The sequence below is a fragment of the Epinephelus lanceolatus genome, chromosome 11 (genome assembly GCF_041903045.1).
Source record: "Epinephelus lanceolatus isolate andai-2023 chromosome 11, ASM4190304v1, whole genome shotgun sequence".
NCBI classification, from domain to species: Eukaryota; Metazoa; Chordata; class Actinopteri; order Perciformes; family Serranidae; genus Epinephelus; species Epinephelus lanceolatus.
The window spans coordinates 11,419,806-11,438,378 of NC_135744.1; the positions used below are offsets into that span (position 1 = coordinate 11,419,806).

General features: G+C 39.2%; 1 protein-coding gene across 7 annotated transcripts in view; it reads right to left on the reverse strand.

Annotated features, from left to right (window-relative positions):
* The window catches only part of npas2 (neuronal PAS domain protein 2), a 61,513-nt gene that overhangs the window by 10,882 nt on the left and 32,058 nt on the right, over positions 1-18,573 (reverse strand). For all 7 annotated transcript variants that reach the window (XM_033642864.2, XM_078172253.1, XM_078172251.1 and 4 more), the window contains exons 2-14: positions 15,568-15,766; positions 12,787-12,843; positions 11,194-11,348; positions 10,942-11,033; positions 10,485-10,574; positions 8,942-9,062; positions 7,482-7,595; positions 6,465-6,583; positions 4,660-4,742; positions 4,461-4,567; positions 2,571-2,718; positions 2,299-2,383; positions 2,086-2,212 (exon numbers count right to left, since the gene is read on the reverse strand). In XM_033642864.2, the coding sequence (XP_033498755.1) occupies positions 2,086-2,212; positions 2,299-2,383; positions 2,571-2,718; positions 4,461-4,567; positions 4,660-4,742; positions 6,465-6,583; positions 7,482-7,595; positions 8,942-9,062; positions 10,485-10,574; positions 10,942-11,033; positions 11,194-11,348; positions 12,787-12,843; positions 15,568-15,623 (1,354 nt within the window). In that variant the 5' untranslated portion in view covers positions 15,624-15,766. The remainder of the gene's footprint in view (positions 1-2,085; positions 2,213-2,298; positions 2,384-2,570; positions 2,719-4,460; positions 4,568-4,659; positions 4,743-6,464; positions 6,584-7,481; positions 7,596-8,941; positions 9,063-10,484; positions 10,575-10,941; positions 11,034-11,193; positions 11,349-12,786; positions 12,844-15,567; positions 15,767-18,573) is intronic.

Genomic DNA, 18,573 nt, shown 5'->3' on the forward strand with positions numbered 1-18,573 from the left:
ACAGACGGACAACCCGAAAACATAATGCCGTGGTGCGGAGGCAAAAAAACAATAAGGTCTCTATTGACGCCACATGATCAATTTGATTTTAACTGGCATTATTGTATTAATAATACCGGAACATACACTGAACATAGCATTTCTCTTACGTTATGTGTCCTCTTTAAAGTGGAAACTTTTCAACTTGCCCTCCCCCCAGCATTCCCAACTGGTATTACTGTTGGCGCTGCTGTCGCAAAGACAACCAGATCGCTCTCCGTTTCCTCAGAGCCTAGCAACTACTGCCAAGGACACAGGACACACTACATTTTCTCTTCCACAGTCACTCCACCATTTCAGCTACAGGTGATAGTACCTACACAGAACTTACACTGATACTCTTTGGTAACTGGGGATTGCTACCGATACCTACTGCAGAAAACAAAAGCACTATCCTCTTCCTGTTCTGGCTATGCGATGGTTGAGGCACTGTCTTTGAGCCTGTTCCCACCTGGTATTAACATGCCTCTTGTGTGGAGAGCTCAAAGTCAGTCTGTTCCCACCTGGCATTAGAATGTGTCTCCACATGCGTCTTGAGTGATGACTTGTGATCAGAGATAATTTCCCCACTCTATATGCGCATAAATACATATATAATTTCCATTTGCAAGGACCAAATGCATTGTTGTTTTTAAGCAGCGGGAGGTTTGTTGTACTACATGCACACTTTAGTGCCCTCTGCTAGAAGACTACTGCTGTGGGAGTGAGCTCAGAGCTGGGTGGGGACAGTTGGTGAGAGTCCACCTGCTTACACACAGTGACAGGGCTAACTGCTAGCATCACATGGCTAACATTACTGAAAGCCTATTATCTGTTAACAACATAGTCGAGCCATTTCAGTGATATAAGTTTGTCGGAACCATTTAACTGCTGCTGCTGTGTTCGCACGTGCTAACCAGGCAGATGTTGAACAAACCGTTGGCTGGGAGGAGAGTGATTCTGGAGATGGTCGTTCAGCTCTGCATTAGCAGCACCGTTAAGTGGGAAGATGGGTAAGAAAAGAAATCAGCTGAGTAGGCTGTCTACACGCTGCCAAAAGAACGTGGCCATATGCACCACACAGATGGTGTCGTTATTCTCTAGCCATTGCATTGTACAGTCTACATTTACTCCATAATATAGAGTTAAATCCAAAAACTTCTCTGCTTCCACTTTACAGGGGGGATTGTCAATTCTTCCTAAACAGAGTAACTATAGCCTTTCTGAGGGAAAGGCAGAAAAACTTATGAAATACACTTCCTTTCTGGTTTTATAACAATGCTGCTGATTCACTGGCCCTTGATTGCCACCTCATGCTGCCTCTGACTGAAACCCACAAACTGTGATGCATTCAGCGGATGCTTTTTTTCTTTGTACCCGATGCACAATGAAGCAAAAAAAAAGAAAGCATCTACTAGGTTTTTTTTTTCTGACAGACGCAGTTTTATGAATTCGTCTTTGGAAATAGTGAAAGTGTATTTATGTGTGGGAAGGTAGCAGCAGCTATGTTTATGAACAGCAACTGTAATGAGTCTGCCACTGCGTATTATTCATAAACATCCAGATGGAAGTGAAGTGTCTTAGTACATTAGACGGTGGGTGGAAGAGCAGCTAAAGTCAGAGAGACCGGAGGCTCAAACAAACAGGGTACGCTAAAGTAAGCCTTGGAAACATTTCATCATTGATGCATCGTCACCCACATTAAGGTAGGTGTTTTATTAACTCCTGATCTGCTTAGTTACAGAAGTATTCTACCTCAGTCTCCTCAGATCAACTGTTGGATTTGTCAGGTTGATTCTCCTTCAACAATTTGATTCTACATGTTCAAAAACATGTAGCTGAGCTGAGCTTCATCACTGTTACTGCAGTGAATAACACCGGGAGTCGCATCATTAGCTGCCTCGGAAAGTCTTAGCATCTGTAATTTCTCAACAGCAAAGAATGCTATTTTTCCCAGCTAAATTTAAATGGCACAACAGTCCCTTCAGCCATATAGGAGCCCGGTTTCTGTGCATATTGACCCGCTACTGAGTGAGTTAGCACTTAAGGGAGCAGAGGATGACTCACATGCAGAGTCTGACATCGCTGTGTGGGAGGATTTCCGGGAGCTGTGGGAGGACACCGAACGTGCACCACTGTTTCTGTCCCGCGGAGGGTCCAGTGTGGAGCAGATGTCCAAGTAGAGCTCCTGAGCCTGGAACACAGAAGGATGTTCAAAACCGAGGGCCACATCTGAAGCTCAAATAAAGGCTGACCTTGTAAACCTCACATAACTTTTACCTTCACTGACGAGGGAGCTATCTCAGGTGGAGACAGCTCTTCAAAGCCAAATGCTCTCCTCCTTTCAGCTCGCACTTCAGCATAACTGAAAAACAGCACACAGACAGAATATGTTTGACAAGTGTTTCTTTGATTTAACCTGAATCTTAACACATTTTTGTCAAGAAAGCCTACGCCGTACACACATCCCAAATCCAAGAACACTGATAAAGTGCACACATCCCTCCCTTTGCAGACGTCAGAGTACCCCAAGGTGCAACAATCAGGCTTACCTGACAACAGTGTGGGTACAGACGATGAACTCAGGTTTGGAGTTCCACTGGTGGTAAGTGATGTAGTAGTGAGTCTGCAACCAAATCCACTGCTGACCTTTAGTCAGGAAGCGATAGTAGCAGGATTTACCCTTTCCAAACTGCATTACTGAGGACAGAAGAAAGAATGGAAACTTGTAACCACAGCTGTAATCCAGACCAACTTAATCAAGTCCAAGTCAAGTCCAAGACCAGGTCCACTCGCAATAGTGTCTTTCCAGTGCTAATGAAGTGATTACAGAGCTGGAATGGACAGAAATAGATAGATAAATAAACAAACAAATATGTGTACGTTACGCAAACTCAATAATATCTGACCGGAAACAAATCTAAAACATCGATAAAATAAATAATATTACTGACATGAAAATACTGAGTGAGTTTTGGAATCCCTCAGCTGATGTGATTCACTGCCTGCAGGCACCACTGGCAGAGGGAGGAGGGGCTGGTTGTCTCAGCCTGCAGCTAGTGTCTAACACACACTAGTAGACTTTGACAACACTTTAAAAATACTCTAAAAAGACTTAAGTCTGACACCCTCTCACATCCAAAGACAATGTGAGTTTTTCATCACACACACATTAAGATTTTGCAAAGACTAGGGATCTTGCAGGGTCACTATTTGTAAGACTACAACTAGATTCCTCTTGAGACCTTTCCCATCCTGCTCTTGGTTGAAAATATTACACCAAACTGCTTTTAAGAAATATGGCATATTAACAATTTGTTACATCGCCACAAAAACACATAACTCTAGAAATACAAGATAAAGGCGCTATATGTTGACAGTATTCTTGTTAATTTGCCATTCATACAATAATAAAGATAAACTGTATTTGCATTCAAACTTACACTTTGGATTTTGTCGCCTCAACTCGCTACCAGCCTCGGCTGAATAGCTATACTATTTAAGTGGGAGGAGACAGTGGGAATAAGAGGTAAACCGTTCAAAAATTAAGATTTCTCACTAGAGTAAGTTCTGGTTGTTTGCTCAGTTACATGTTACATTAAACACCTAATCTTGTTTACTCCATTACTCCACCACTTTCTCCTCCTGTTCCACTGTACAAGATAACCAAGACTTGTTCATATTCTTGCACCTCCCCACACTGCCATCCATTTTTACTGTCTCCCAGTTTGCTGCTTCTTGTTTGGTGCTGGAGAGCACAGCTATTGGTTCATGACAATGCTCACATCCTTTATTACTTAATTATATGCATGAGCCAAGATTATAAACTTAAAATAATATTAAACATGTTAGATTTTGTCAGAACATCAACATAAAAAAAGAGGATTGATTTAAGACAGCTAGGACTGAATTTCATGACGACCTTACATCAAACGACTGAGATCACGCAAGTTCACAACAACTGAGGTTAAACTTGTGATTTTACTCCAACACTGGAAATCTGGCTGCGATAGTGAAAACACTTAACAAGTTGTTTGGTGTAAGGCTGATGCAGGTTAACAAGAATTTGCCAAATTTTGAAAGAGATGTTAAACTAAGAGAAACAGACTTACATATAGACGCTAGATTGACAGCTTCAGCCTGTTACTGTGATATGTGTTTGTAACAATTCGCTATTAGCTGAGCTCAAGTGTTGTACTTGTGTAAAACAGCAGTGGTGGATAAGAGACTGCAGACAGAGCTGACTGAAATAGCCTGACATCAAGACAATTCTAAGCCCAACAAGGCACAAGACAGAGACAAGTGCAGTACTTTAAAAGAGTGGTCTCCAGACAGGATTTGAGTACCACAGCCCTGCCTGCAAGCTATTCTTCAGATATGGGTTCCTGGAACTGGTGGTGCTGAAGGAGGATGATAAAAGAGAAGCAACAAGAGTTACTTACACTGCTTATGACACTGAGCTATCAGCTCCAAGTCATCCACGTGATAGTAATCATAGCCAGAAGTTCCAAGAACCTCAAAGGGTAAATAGCCTATGATTGGTGAAGCTCTGAAACAAAAAAGAAACACGTGAGAAAAACAAAGTCTTGCTAAAAGCTACACTGCCAAGTGACAGCAAAAGGAATCATACAAATCTTTTACCTGTGATCTAAAAACAGGAACTTCCATTCAAGGCTGTGTCTGGATGTGAATTCATCACAAGGATCTTCCACATTACACAGATCCTAAACAAAAGAGTGAGAAAGTCACAATCACAGCAAAGCAAGGAATTACCAATCTTAAAATACTTTCTTTGTGCCTCAACAGTTAGGGGAGTTATGCCATAACAAGAGGTTATGCCTTGTGTTTTGTTTTGTCTTCAACTCATCAATTTTGTCCACACCTATCAGCCAATCTGGTACAGTTGTCATGAGTACAATGTATTCAGTTTAAATATAACGTTGTGGAGATTTAAAGGAATACTTCACTTCCCAAATGACTATTTGTGTATCACTTACTCACCCCAAACTTTAAAACACCCTTTAAAAAACAAAGTCACACAATAAATCAAACACACTAACAGATCGAGGCAGCAGTAGACCAGCTACTCACATGTTCAGCGAGGTAGAATTTGTGTTTTTGTCAATGGAGTCTGGTTTTGAAGAGAGCATTCAATTTCAGTTTATTTCCCCGTTGGAAAGGTCTGTCTGTTTTGGAAGTACTGAGCATACAACTGGATGAATAAGACTTTAATTTTACTGCATTATACCGCAAGCGTTGTATGAGAGTTTTGTTGTTGTTGAATACAGACCCCTTTGGCTTTAATCAATCAATGAATTCCTCAATTTTTGGATTCTTCGTTCACCGTCAAGGCAAACGAGAAAAACATAGGCTTCTTTACGAATTCAACACATGTGGTGAGTGATTGATACACAAATGATCAATTTGTGGGTAAAGTATTCATTTAATCATTTTTGTTGTATGCAACTGTCATTACCTGTTCGGTATAGTATAGTGCTTGTACTATGAACCATATCTCAAGTTAAGTTAAGCTGCTCTAGCGTCATGCATTTGCCAACAGTGCCTGACAATTTAGTTTACACATTGTTGTACTTGTTTGTGTCAAAAACACACTGTTTTTATGTTCTGAACATTTCCTGAGAGCTGTGACCTTGAACATTAAAATATATTGTGAGCAGATGAACATGACAACTGAAAGATGTCTGTGGGAGAAATTGTGAAAAATATGGTAAGCTCAAAAACTGCAAATTAAAACCAGTATTTGCACTGGATTTGTCTTGTGTCTGAGAATGTGAGGGAAAAAATATTCCATGTGTCATACAGTATGGTCCAGACTTCTCTGTTACAGTCATTCCATCTGGCAAATCAGTGTAATCAGTGTCTTTTACATTTTGGAATAAGTAGAGGGGGAGAGTTGAAGCCTGTCCAATATATCTGGTTCTTCTGGCACTTTTGCTCTCTGAGCTCCAGCACATTTTAAGGCTGCACAAAAGGCATGGGTACAAATTCATAATGAAAAGACCTGTCAGACCCTTCATTTTTTTGGACTTTCCTTGACTCCATCTAACTTTCTTTTTATATTTGAAAAGGGTCAAGGTAAGTATAATAAACTCCACATTACAAGATCTCAGAAAGGTTGCAGGAGTGCAACTTTAATTTACTTCAATAACTTGCCAAGTGTCCAGATTTCAACTCAGAGAGCACCTATGGGATCAGATGAATCCTAATGATCTAATCAGTTGGAAGGTACACAGTGTGCAGCATGAAATCTCCAGAGAGTGCTTGACACGATGGAGTTCACATGGACCAAAATGTGTGATCCCTCAAACAAAATCCCCCTCATGCCTCAGACCATAGCTCATTGTGATAATCACTGACTTCCGTACCACCTGCTATATTTCTTTGAGATGCCAAACAAACTGAGAAACAAAGGCACAAGGTCTTACCTTTAGAAACTGTGGAGTGACTAATCGTACAGTAGCAATGAGGCAGACCTGCTCCTCCAGCGATGACTGCAGGCTTCTTGGTAACGTCAAATCCAGCCCGTTACAAGAAGATGTAGGCACTATATGAAACAGGACAAGGTACACGAAGGCAAAAAGTTGGTTGTGATATTGATCTCAGTTTTATCCCATGAAAACATATCTTTCTTTTCTTCTCCATTTAGTTTGTTAAATCAATGCAAAATTAAGAGGTCAATTAACCTTAACGGCACTAAAGTGACACATCTTACTGAATCTTAAAGGGACAGTTCACCCCCAAATCAAAAATATATATTTTTACTTTTACGTGCTATTTATAAATGTTTTGGTGTGAGTTGCCGAGTGTTGGAGATGTTGGCCATAGACATGTCTGCCTTCTCTCTGATGTAATGGAACTAGACAGCACTCCACGCTCAACAGCAATGCCTCTTTCCAGAAATCATGACTTGGTCACTGAAGATAATCCACAGACCTTTGTGTGAGCATTTTTGTGTAGAAACTATTTTCTTTCTACTGAACTACACCTGCCAACCATATTACTGCACAGAAGGAAGCGTGCATCGACTGCTAGCCTGCCTAGCACCACTGAGCTAGTTAACGCTACAGCTCAGCCGAGGAGGATGCCATTAATGTTTATACCTCGTGCTGTCACTGGAACAAACCTCTCGTCTATGAGTAGATGCACACTTCCTTCTGCACAGTGATACAGTTGGCGCGTGTGGTTCAGTAGAAAGAAAATAGGTCCTACATGAAATTGCTCACAACAAGGTCTGTAGAGTATCTTGTGTAAATGTATTTTTTGGCAGTGCCATCTAGTTCCATTATATTGGAGAGAGGGCAGATACTCCATGGCCAATATCTCCAACAGTCGGCAGCTTGCATCAAAACAATCTAGACTGATAAACAGCACTACAGGTAAGAAATACATTTTGTATTTTTCATTCAAGTCTTTTGAAAAAGGAGAAAATAAAAAATCCTTACCATTGTTATGAAACTTGAAATCTCCGACAAACTTGACATACTCATATACAGGCGGCTCCTTTGGGTCAATGTTACCTCTGGCTAGGTGACAGCAAAATTCAATATGTGCCTCACCTGAAAAACAGCAGATTTATCTCAAGGTTAACAACCTATTCATGACACAGTTCTTCTTAATGAGGTGCTTCTTGTCATGTCTGTCTTTTCTGAATGACACTAACAAACAGTGGTTACAGAGTGGAAAGAGGTAGAATAAAAGATCTAAAGTGCAATTTCTATGCTAAAGAAAAGATTAAAATTCATATGAAACCTTGTATTCATCACACTTCAATAGATCTGACAATAGATAATGTTTGCTAAACAGGGTTCACATCAACAAAGGGTGATGGCATAATGGTTACATGATATTTTAATTAAGTCATGAATGCGTTTCGTTCATCCATCGGGAGAAAAAAAGAAGCAGCGTTATGGTTTGACTGCATAACAAATGTATTTTAAGCTTCAGTCGCTCTCCAATGTGAGGTCTCTGAAGGAGAAACTTACTAATGGAACACTTTGACCTCGACAAGACTTTAAAAAATTCCTGCAAATTTATGATGGAAGTGTGCATAATTTGCTTGCAGCTGCAGGCCGGTGACTATTCCACAGAAGCTCAAAACATTTTAAGTGGACAGACCGAGGTAGTTTGGGCACAACTTGAAGGTGCCTTTTATGTGAATTCAGCCAATGAATATAAAAATTATTTTCTTGTGTAACATGATTCAGCATAATTTTCACAGTGAGGCAGTAATTTTGTTTAAAATCCAGACAATCCTTTTTATTCAAGAAAGATAATAAGATGGATGTCTATTTTAAAGTGTGCCAAAGAGCTGATGATCGCTCCAGACATAGCTCTGTGACAGTTCACTATTTAGGCTTCCAAGTATAGGCCAAGACACTCGCTCCTTGCCATCTCTCTTCCTCAGAAAAGCCCAATAGTAACACAGGATTAAGGTCAGTGTCTTGAGCCCCACATACTACATTGCTTTGGATTACTGTGCTAACATAACAGTGATTTAAAGTCTTAACTATGATACTAAGCTAGCTCCTATTATTAGCAAAAAGGCTAATCATAGTTCAACGCTAATCAGCAATCCAATAAACTTTAGACCCCAATTCGGCAACCTGTTCTCTATATATAAAGAGGTTTACGTGACGTTATCATTGTGAAAACAACCTCAGGAAACAGAAAAATGCTCAGACAAGGACTTGACAAGACTGATGTCAAGGGTCAAGACTTGTTTTTGTATGACAGACAAAAGAAAATAAATGAAAAATGACAACACTGACTATTATGTAAACAGTATATCTCCCACACACTGAACTTCTGACCTCCTGATATGGGAGACAGCAACACGCAATGTGGTGTTAGAAACAGACAGGAGCTAGACGTGTGCAGAGAGGCTGCCCGGTAGGCTACTCACTGTCAAGGAAGTCAGCAGCAATGGGGTCAGTCATCAGCATGTGGGATGATAGCAGCTTATACACCTCCCCGTGTTCCCGCTCCGGGAGGAAATTCAAGATATTTTGGTCCACCATATCTGACTGGTGCAAAAGGATACATGAGTGATGGTCAGTCTTTTGGGGAGTATGTCATGTACAACAATGTAGTATTACTGGTGAAATGGAGGATTTCTGACCGCAAGTATTTTGGAGGGGCAGTTCAGACTAAAATTAAAAAATACATATTTTTCAATTTACCTGCAATGCTATTTATCGGTCTAGATTGTTTTGGTGTGAATTGTTGAATGTTGAAGATATTGGCCATGGAGATGTCTGCCTTCTCTTGAATATAATGGGGACAAGATGGCACTAGGTTTGTGGTGCTCAAAGTGCCAAAAATACACTTACACATGATACTCTACAGACCTTGTTGTGAGCAGTTTCATATAGGACCTATTTTCTTTCTATTGATCCACACCCGCCAACTGTATCACTGTGCAGAAGGATGTGTGCATCTACTCATGGAAGAGAGGTTTGTTCTAGTGACAGCACGAGATGCCAAGTGCCAAAAAAATTAATTTGAAAAACTCAACAGCAATGTCCGTTTCCAGAAATCATGACCTGATTACTTAAAATAATCCACAGACATTGTTGTGAGCAGTGTCATGTAGGAACTATTTTTTTCTACCAATTACACACACCAACCTTATCACTGTGGAGAAGGAAAGCGTGCATCTACTGCCTGGTCACCTAGAATCACTGAGTTAGCTCACATAACAATTCAGCTGAGGAGGACGCCATTAATGTTTACTGTCATGAGCACGAACCTTTCGTTCTTGAGTAGATGTACGTTTCCCCTAGTGATACCGTTGGTGGGTATAGTTCAGTAGAAAGAAAATAGTTCCTACATTAAAGTGCTCACAACAAGGTCTGTGGATTATCTTGAGTAACCAGGTCATGATTTCTGGAGAGACATTGCTGTTGAGTTTTTCAGATATATTTTTGGTGCCGTGAGCACACCAAGCCATCTAGTTTCATTATATTTGAGAGGAGGCAGACATTTCTTTGGCCAATATCTCCAACACTCAGCAACTCACACCAAAAAAATCTGCACTGATAAACAGCACTACAGGTCAGAGGGAAAATATGTATTTTTGAATTTGCGGTGATCTGTCCTTTTGAAGTAGTTTCGAATAACTCAGAGCCTAGGGCAGTTCTGAGCCAGCACATGCAGTAACTGATAAAATTCATTTTCATTCATTATCATGAAAGAAGTTGAGGGCAATGAACTGTAATCTCTATGTGCTCAAACTACCTCTAATAAATGTGTACATCAAGGCAAACATAAAAAAGCCTCCCTCCAATTTGTCCTGGGGTTAAATGCAGTCAAATATTAGCCAATTAATATAGCTAAACATAAGATTGGTCTGTTTCTAATCAAGCGGCATTTATACTTTATACATACTCAGATAATTACAGTGTAAGCCAGTGAATAAAATAACTTATTTCAGCTTCCTAACTTACCGGTAAATGGCCAATGAGTGAAGACACACTGTCAGATACGTATATGATGTTTCCATCTGTAGTTAATGCTACCAAGAAACCATCTAGGGCCTGTGAGAAGGGGGAAAAATGAGAAATTGCACTCTTATGTTGTTACATGTCATCATCATCTGTGATAGCCTTACAAAATATTTCTTGTGCTCTATTTGCCTAAAAGTGCCTCCTGTACTCCTGCCACACTTAAGGAGTTCTTAGGTTACAGACACTGCTTTTAGATAACCACTTGGAAAAGGTGTAAACTTTAACAACAGGGAAAATATAATTCAGTCGAAAATGTAATTCTCATCATGCCATGTTGCTCTGCTCTCCATGGGCATTTTAGGGAGAGTGTTTCCTCTTTCTTTTTTATTAACAATGTTACTCAATGTCAGAGCTTAATCATCTTGGGCTTCTCCACAAACATCCTCCTGAGCTTTACCTCCAGCATTAGCTGAGTGAACTCCTCATTACTGAGGAACGAAGGCTTCCAGTCCTGTCTCACATCACAAGTTTCGTTCTGTGCAGTGATGTCTGAAAAAGACAAGGAGGAAGATTAAATCTAATAAACTTCTGCCTGCGAAGAAGTGCATTAGGTAATAATGGACATAAAGAAGGAACATATAAAGGTGTCCCTTAACATTTTTCAAACTGAGAACACATGCTGTGTAAAGATTATGTTACATTTGACTACCTTTCTGTTTCTGCAGGAAGTCAATAGTTCTCTGCAGTATGGTGGACTTGTCCATCTTGCGCGGATGGCCTTGACCCTGCAGCATGGTGCAAAGCTCCTTGATGAGCACATTGAATTGGTCTCTTCTTTTCTTTTCTGATTTGTTACGAGATGCCCTACAGCAGTCAACACAAGAGAACAATTATAAATCATTGGAATCGCAGGTGGAAGCTTAGCCAAAGAAACACCTGTAGTTTAAGGTTTATTTATCCTGTCCAGACTGTGCATCACTTTTTTCAAAAGCCTGCCAAGACTGCAGAGACACATTTAGTTTCAGACAGATAAAAAAATGAAAACAGTTGACAACAGACGACCAAAAAGGGAGAGAGAAAGAAACAAACGAGGTAACAGCAGCATGGGGATGTATTACAGAACACAGCAGTGCAATTACTGTACAGCCTACTGGTTTATTTTCATCTTGATTCCTTTCTCAAAAAGGCGTTGTTCTCCACTCGATTAAAGCATCATCAAATTATTTGTATTACTGAATCAAGTTGCAAGGAGTGTAGTTCAACTCTTTAGCCTCTTTCAGCTCACTGTGTTGGATTCACAACCCACATGTTTACTCTAATCAATACCATTTTCAGCAGCTGTTTTCAGCAAACAAGCTCTGATAAACCCACTGTGCCCTGAATCCGCTACACAACAAACAGCAGACAGACAGAATTATTTCCTCAGGAGATGGTGGAAACAAAAAGAGAATATTGGATATACATTCAACAGGTGGGCAAAAACACAACTCCAAGAGAATGCTAGCGTTGCTCTACGTCTGTGTCTGTCTTTTTGTTTTGTATATCCTCTGTGTCCATAAGTGAATAATGCAGCTTAGATAAGAGAAAGGATAAAGTTTGTGATCATGTGGCAATGTCCAGGGCTGGAAAGTGCCAAAAACTGCGGTTCTTTGAACAGTGTGTGAGTGACAGCTGTGTGATTTGAGACAGCTCTTTTAATAGCAACTAATCTGGAATTATAGAGAGCCAAAATATTTTAGAACATCTACCATTTTAGTGCATTTGAGGTTTATATGAATTCATTTCTACACATTTCATCAAAGGGATCAATGAAGGTATTTGGGAGGATCGAGGACAAATTTCATTTGTTGAGATTAGAAATTGCTTCTTTCATACATATTAATTAAAAAAACTTTCCCATGGCCAGACACCAGATATTAAGTATTACATCCGGAGCTCTTCTATTAAGAAGGAATCTACCTTTCTCTAAAAATGTGAGGAATATTACATTACATATGACAGCTGAAAGGAAGGAGGAGCAAGAGGTGACAAAAGAAATCATCACTTGTGAATGCATTTTTACCTGAATTATGTCTATTTTTTAATCTAATATCGCACTCAAATACACCTCTACTTTTATGGGCTTCACTGTTAACCATAATGTGACACTGAAATTTCAGAGTTCTTTTAAAAACACCAAAGATGCAAGTTTCCCGAGGGAGCAGAGGAAGACACATACACATGTAACGTACTGTATGTTCAGTCAGAGAGACGTCCAGACTGACAGACATACAAACACAAACATAAACACCAGACTGAGTACCTTTTTGCCCTGTCTTTCTCATCTTCATCCATCAAATCATCCACGCAGCTGTTGGTGCTAAAAAACAGGGAGGGACACAGTAAATGTAGTTCCTTTGATGCTTTAACAAAGACATCTTTTCACAGCAGACACATTTGCCTCATCATACTAGAAAAATGACATGTTACGGCTAGCATTCATGATGATATGTTAAAATGTCTTCTATGAGTCAGACAAATTCAGGAGGTTAACAGAGACAAATAGTGATCAGCTGGCTACATCAGGTCACTGTGGCATGTCAACGTCCTACTCCATATACAGTATATTTTTATGGATTATGCTATCTGCACACACGCAGGCTCACACAGTCTGATAATAACAAGAACTATGTGAAATCACATGTTATGTATCAGAAGACAGACACCTTTCAGAGCAAAGGGAGGCCTTAGCCAGCAGCCAGTGTAACTGTTTTTACACATTACTGCCAGTATATATTCACTATCTGAGGCCACAACAGCACGAGTGGAGTTTAATATACTGCAACAAGCTCATTAATGGCAAAAGACATAACCATAAAGTCATAAAGCACTGAGGTATGTGAAAACAGCCACACTGATATTAGACTTAACCTGAATACAGCCAGTAGCAAGTTAATCTGTGCATGTTACTATAACCACACGTACGCAATCGCAAGGAGTGCCACTAGACCTCAGCCACCCGACCCTGACACTTTGACGGGTCCTGCTGGGTGTGAGTTGGGTTCCAAGTGTTTTGTTGTGTAAAGCTTCAGGCTTAGGTTGGGTTTGGTTATTTTCTACTTCAATCTGTTGAGAAATTTCTCTCTTTCTCTAACTGTGCCAATTATCTGCATCCATACATGTCATGTGTTGCTTTTTGGCAAGAAGAAGAGAAAGAATGTAGCATTAACCTGGAATGCTAACAGTCAGTTATAGATTAAGAAGCCAAAATAAAGCTTCTGGTTCAGGTTTGAGTTTTAGGCCTGTGTAGAACTCTGTGCATATTGCATATACAGATTGTAATAACAGTCCTGTCTTTTATTTATTCATTGAAATAAGACAATACTTACATGGTAGTATTGGCTAGAGATGTATATTTACTATGTTATTAAAGTTTCTATAATTTTTTCGAGCAGTTTTTTCTTATCTGTCTTGAGGGTGTAAGGATAAAGAGTGTTGTTTGCAGAGCAGATTGTCAAACCCCCTGAGACAAATTTAGGATTTGTAGTTTTGGGCTGTATAGATAAAACTGAATTTAAAAAATGATGTACTGGTAATGAGGTACGATCATATAATAATATGAAAATATGGTGTCCGTGTCTGCAGTGATTTGGTTTATTGTTGTGGCCAGAGCATAAAACAGTCATGCAATGCTACATTAATACATGAACTGTACTGCATAATGCCTTTAGAAAAAAAAGGGGGGATTCATTGTCATGATATACAGTGCAACATGGAGACTACCGGTATAACAAAGAATAAGCAAAGGAAAAGTTTAGAGGTGTGCTTGTGTTCCAAATTCTGTGTGCGAGTGTGTTAGATCAATATTATTAAAGCCGCAAAGTGATTCATTAAAATGCTTCATTACCCTTTACAGATGTAAGTGCTCTGATCACATCTGTGAGAAATGTTCTGTGCTTTGCAGATGGCACTGCAAAATATAGCTGGGGGGTTAAGCAATGTGCATGGCACAGATTTCTTCAATTGTTCAGAGCCTAAATTTACTAAATTAATTTGTAGAATGTGTTTTTACAGTTGTGCGTTTTATACTGACAATTAAAAACTGTGGAAGAGTTCACTGAATTTTTCTTAGAAATCACTTTCACCCATCCATTTGTCTCCTATCATTTTATTCCTTAAGCCAGAGTCAACCCACATTCCCATCCATTTCTCTTCAGCACTAACTTTGCCATAGTTTGACTGAAAAACATCTTTTCAGACTTTCTTACTAGCAGTTCAGCTCCCTTTTTTTACTGCCATTCATTTCACAGGAATAATAATAGATCTCTGGAACACACTGAACAACTGCTCAGCGGCTATGAAAAGAAAAGTATGTGTGGCCATTTTTTAGACAGACATTTTTCTGATGCTGCTCATCCAAATTTGCCAACCACTGAAATATGACATAGTGATAGAAAAAGAGGGATAAAGAAGGTATTTTAAGGAGAAAATTACAAAAACTGTATTAAATCCTCTTGAACATCCTGTCTATATTATCAGCGAGCCAAAAGAAGCCAGTGGCAATGTTCAGGCAATGATGGTAGAAATTCAATAGTGAAGAAACGTGTTTCATAAATAAAACACATTTGTTTTTTTTAATACTTGTGCATCAAAAATAGCCAAAATGTATTGCTTAAATAAAACTGTCACCAAGGCAAAACATGCATTTTGTATTCTAGATACTTTTAATGATTAACCAATAATTAACCTTTTACCCATGAATGGTTACAATCCATAAAGGAAGCTGTTTAAAATGTGGATCTCAAAGCCAAGTTATTCCAGGCTGAATACATCAGCATCTTATCATCATGTTAGAATTGGACTCACATGAGAAGCCTGTTAAAGCTGAATAAATGGGGTCTCCAATGCATGTTTCACAACATTTACATGCAGACATATCTCAGCTCAGGTTTCTTTCCTCCTTTATATGAACTAATGTAGCATCTTTATTAGGAATAACTCAAATGTTGAAGAATTATTTGCACATATAAAATGTGTAGATACAAAGAATTGCGTATGAAACAGAAATACATTTAAGATTGCAAAGTTAAATTTTTCTACTCACTCCCATTCCCTGCGGCTGGATGGACAGGGGCCCCCGAAGTCAGAAAGGTTGTCCATACTCACTCCTTTTCCCAACCAGGCCCTTTCTGAAGTCTTATAAGTCCCATCCGCGCTGACCTCGTCTGAACACTCTTTTGGAAAAACCTACCGTGGACCAGTTGCCCAACACCTCCTCGAGTTCACCAAAGAAACGCCAAATCCTGTTAAAACAGAGAAAAAACTGATTACAGCATCCCGTATGTGGCCAAGCTGTTGAGGATGAAAACGGTATAAACTCATGATAACATGAGCAAGTATTTTCTTTGAGACATGCATTAAATACAGGAAGATCTTCCATCCATCTGCGCAAAAAATTCTTTTTTTTTTATAATAGGTCTTGTGTTTTGCCGGATAACCATTAATAATACAATGTAAAGTGCATTAGCAATCCTAAGCTAAAACCTGAGTACCGTGCCTCATCACTAAAGAAGTGTTGTTGCACAGGAGGAGCTCCCCTGACCTAGAAAACGTCTGAGGCAAAAACCTCTTTTGATAACCCAGCATAAAAAACAGTGTAGAACAGTCACCTCCTTCACATCCTCTGTGTAAAGCTTAAACAACACGGAGCAGACACTTCTATTATAAACCAAACTGAGAGCTCACACACTGGAGCCTTGGTCAGCGGCAGTGAAACAACATATGACTATATTTGATTGCAGATATTAATAAATTGTCTGCATACAGTTTTTATGTGGTTAACAGAACACACGTCATCTCTGTCACCAAATTTCAACTGACTGAAATAGTCACAGAAACAAAGTTGTTTTACTCCCAGCCACTTTAAATGGTCATGTTTCCAGTAGGAAAACTAAACACACTTCTTTCCTTTAGCCTTGATTAAATTAGCTCATGGTTTTGTGGTCTGGAAATATCTTACATTATATATCAATTATATCCAGGTTATTATTACAGTTAGTAGGTGATGTGTATTCAGGCAGTCAGTATTTGTCTGAGTTTGACCGGGTTACACTGGGTAATGTACACAAGAAGCCTCTGGGGAAACTACCATCATTGCATTTTCCATGATTTCAAATCAAAATGAGACCCATTGTCAGAGGTGGAATACTTCCATGGAAAGTTCAGAGTGATGTGGTGCAACCCTAAATAACTGACTATCATATAAAACGTACAACTCTCTAAGAAAAGCTGCATCCTGTACTTTACTTTAAACTAGCCTGAGCTGACAGAGTCTTGTGTCCTTTTGTAATGTGAAAGAAAAACATTATAATACTGAAACTGAGTTATTTAATTGTAGAATTTTTTTATCTTAGGTTTCAATATCCCCCTTCTCCACTTGAAGCTGCAACCTCCAGGACTGAAAAATGAAGCCAACAAGGAAGAGCAAAAAAAACTACAGTTCCTAAAATGGCCATTTGAGGCTGGCTCTAGAGGCAAGTCAATCCTCATAGACCACCATGTTAAAATGCTCACCTTTACAGCAGAAATAAACATGTTTACAGCCTGGTACACAAAACAATTTTGGTCCACAAACCTATGAGCGACGTCTAAATGGCTATGCCAATTATTTTATACAATCTATGCATCACACAACTGTATGCACTGCATGTTAATCTGTCAACATAGGAATGGTTCTGTCTCCACTATGTGTCTGCTCTGTGATTAACTGGTGACCTATCCAGCCCGTGCCTCGCCTCTCGCCCAATGTCAGCTGGCTCCAGTCCTCCTGCAGCCTTCTGAAGGATAAGCAGGTAGAGCTAATGGATGAAAGGATGTGCAAGGGGGGAAAAAAAGATACATTTCAAGTGCCAAAGCAGGGCACTGCGGCTCAAGACACTTCTCAAGTGGTGCAACATATAAGAGGAGGAAGAAGCAAGCCAGTAACAGCCAGCGGATTTTAGAAAGGAGTAACAGAAGAATCTGATACTGCAAACTGCTGATAATGTGTAAGGATCAACCTTAGACAATAAATGTTATTCTAAAGAATAAACCAAAGTATACATATATAAAACGCTCTGAAGAAGGCCATGTGCCGAAGCACGTTAGCATTTGTTTTTTTGATGTGAGCCATTAAAAGAAGTCAAATGTGAGTACAATGTCCGCCTCCTTAACTTGGCAATATGAGATGTGCTACCATTTTTACATTTTTGATTATATTGGATTTTTGGGTTTAGCACTCTGAGTATCATCACTGTTGATGCGCAACCTCCTTTTTCATCATTACACATATATAAATTGTCTTAATGGCAAATACATATGTTTAATATCGCTGTTTACTAGGGACTTCATCTTTGATTTGCATCTTCACTGAAGTTCTGAAATTCCTGCTCTATCAGGAGATATAATCCGATTTAAAATCCTGTAGGACTTGGAAAGTTAAGAACACCTCTAATGTCTTATACAATCTACATCAGTTGATATGCCAAAACTGACTACTGTTAAAGCTACAGCTGGTAACGTTTATTTAAAAAAAAAAAAAATTAAAAAAAAAAAAAAAAAACACAACAACTTTTTAGAATATTTGCTGAACCTGTCACAGTCAATCATGTCAATCACTGCTCGGAAACTGCAGTCCTACTGTCAAATTAGGCAGCAATGATCAAATATGAATCAAGATTCTGTGACTGCATTGCCTATTTCTCATCCCAAATGTTTTCAGAATTTTAGTGTACTGTTTAGCTGTAAAATGAGAAAGTTTGTCTGGTCAGTGGGCGGTGCTTGGTCAACTATCAAAAACTTTCTCATTTTAGAGCTCAACTTTGATTGGTTGTTTTTGGTGAACAGTCTGATTCTAGCAAATGCCATTAGAGGCAGTAGGAAAAGAAGGGACACCTTTTTCACACAGATTATCTGTCTTGTATACTTCTTTCAGAATATAATGACTATGCAACACATATATTATCATAAAAGCTATCAACTGTGGCTTTAAGCTAAAAGCACCTCACTGATTCTTTGACCTGAGGCTAAATCATGTCAAATCTAAATACAGCTTTATACCTTCAAACCAGGC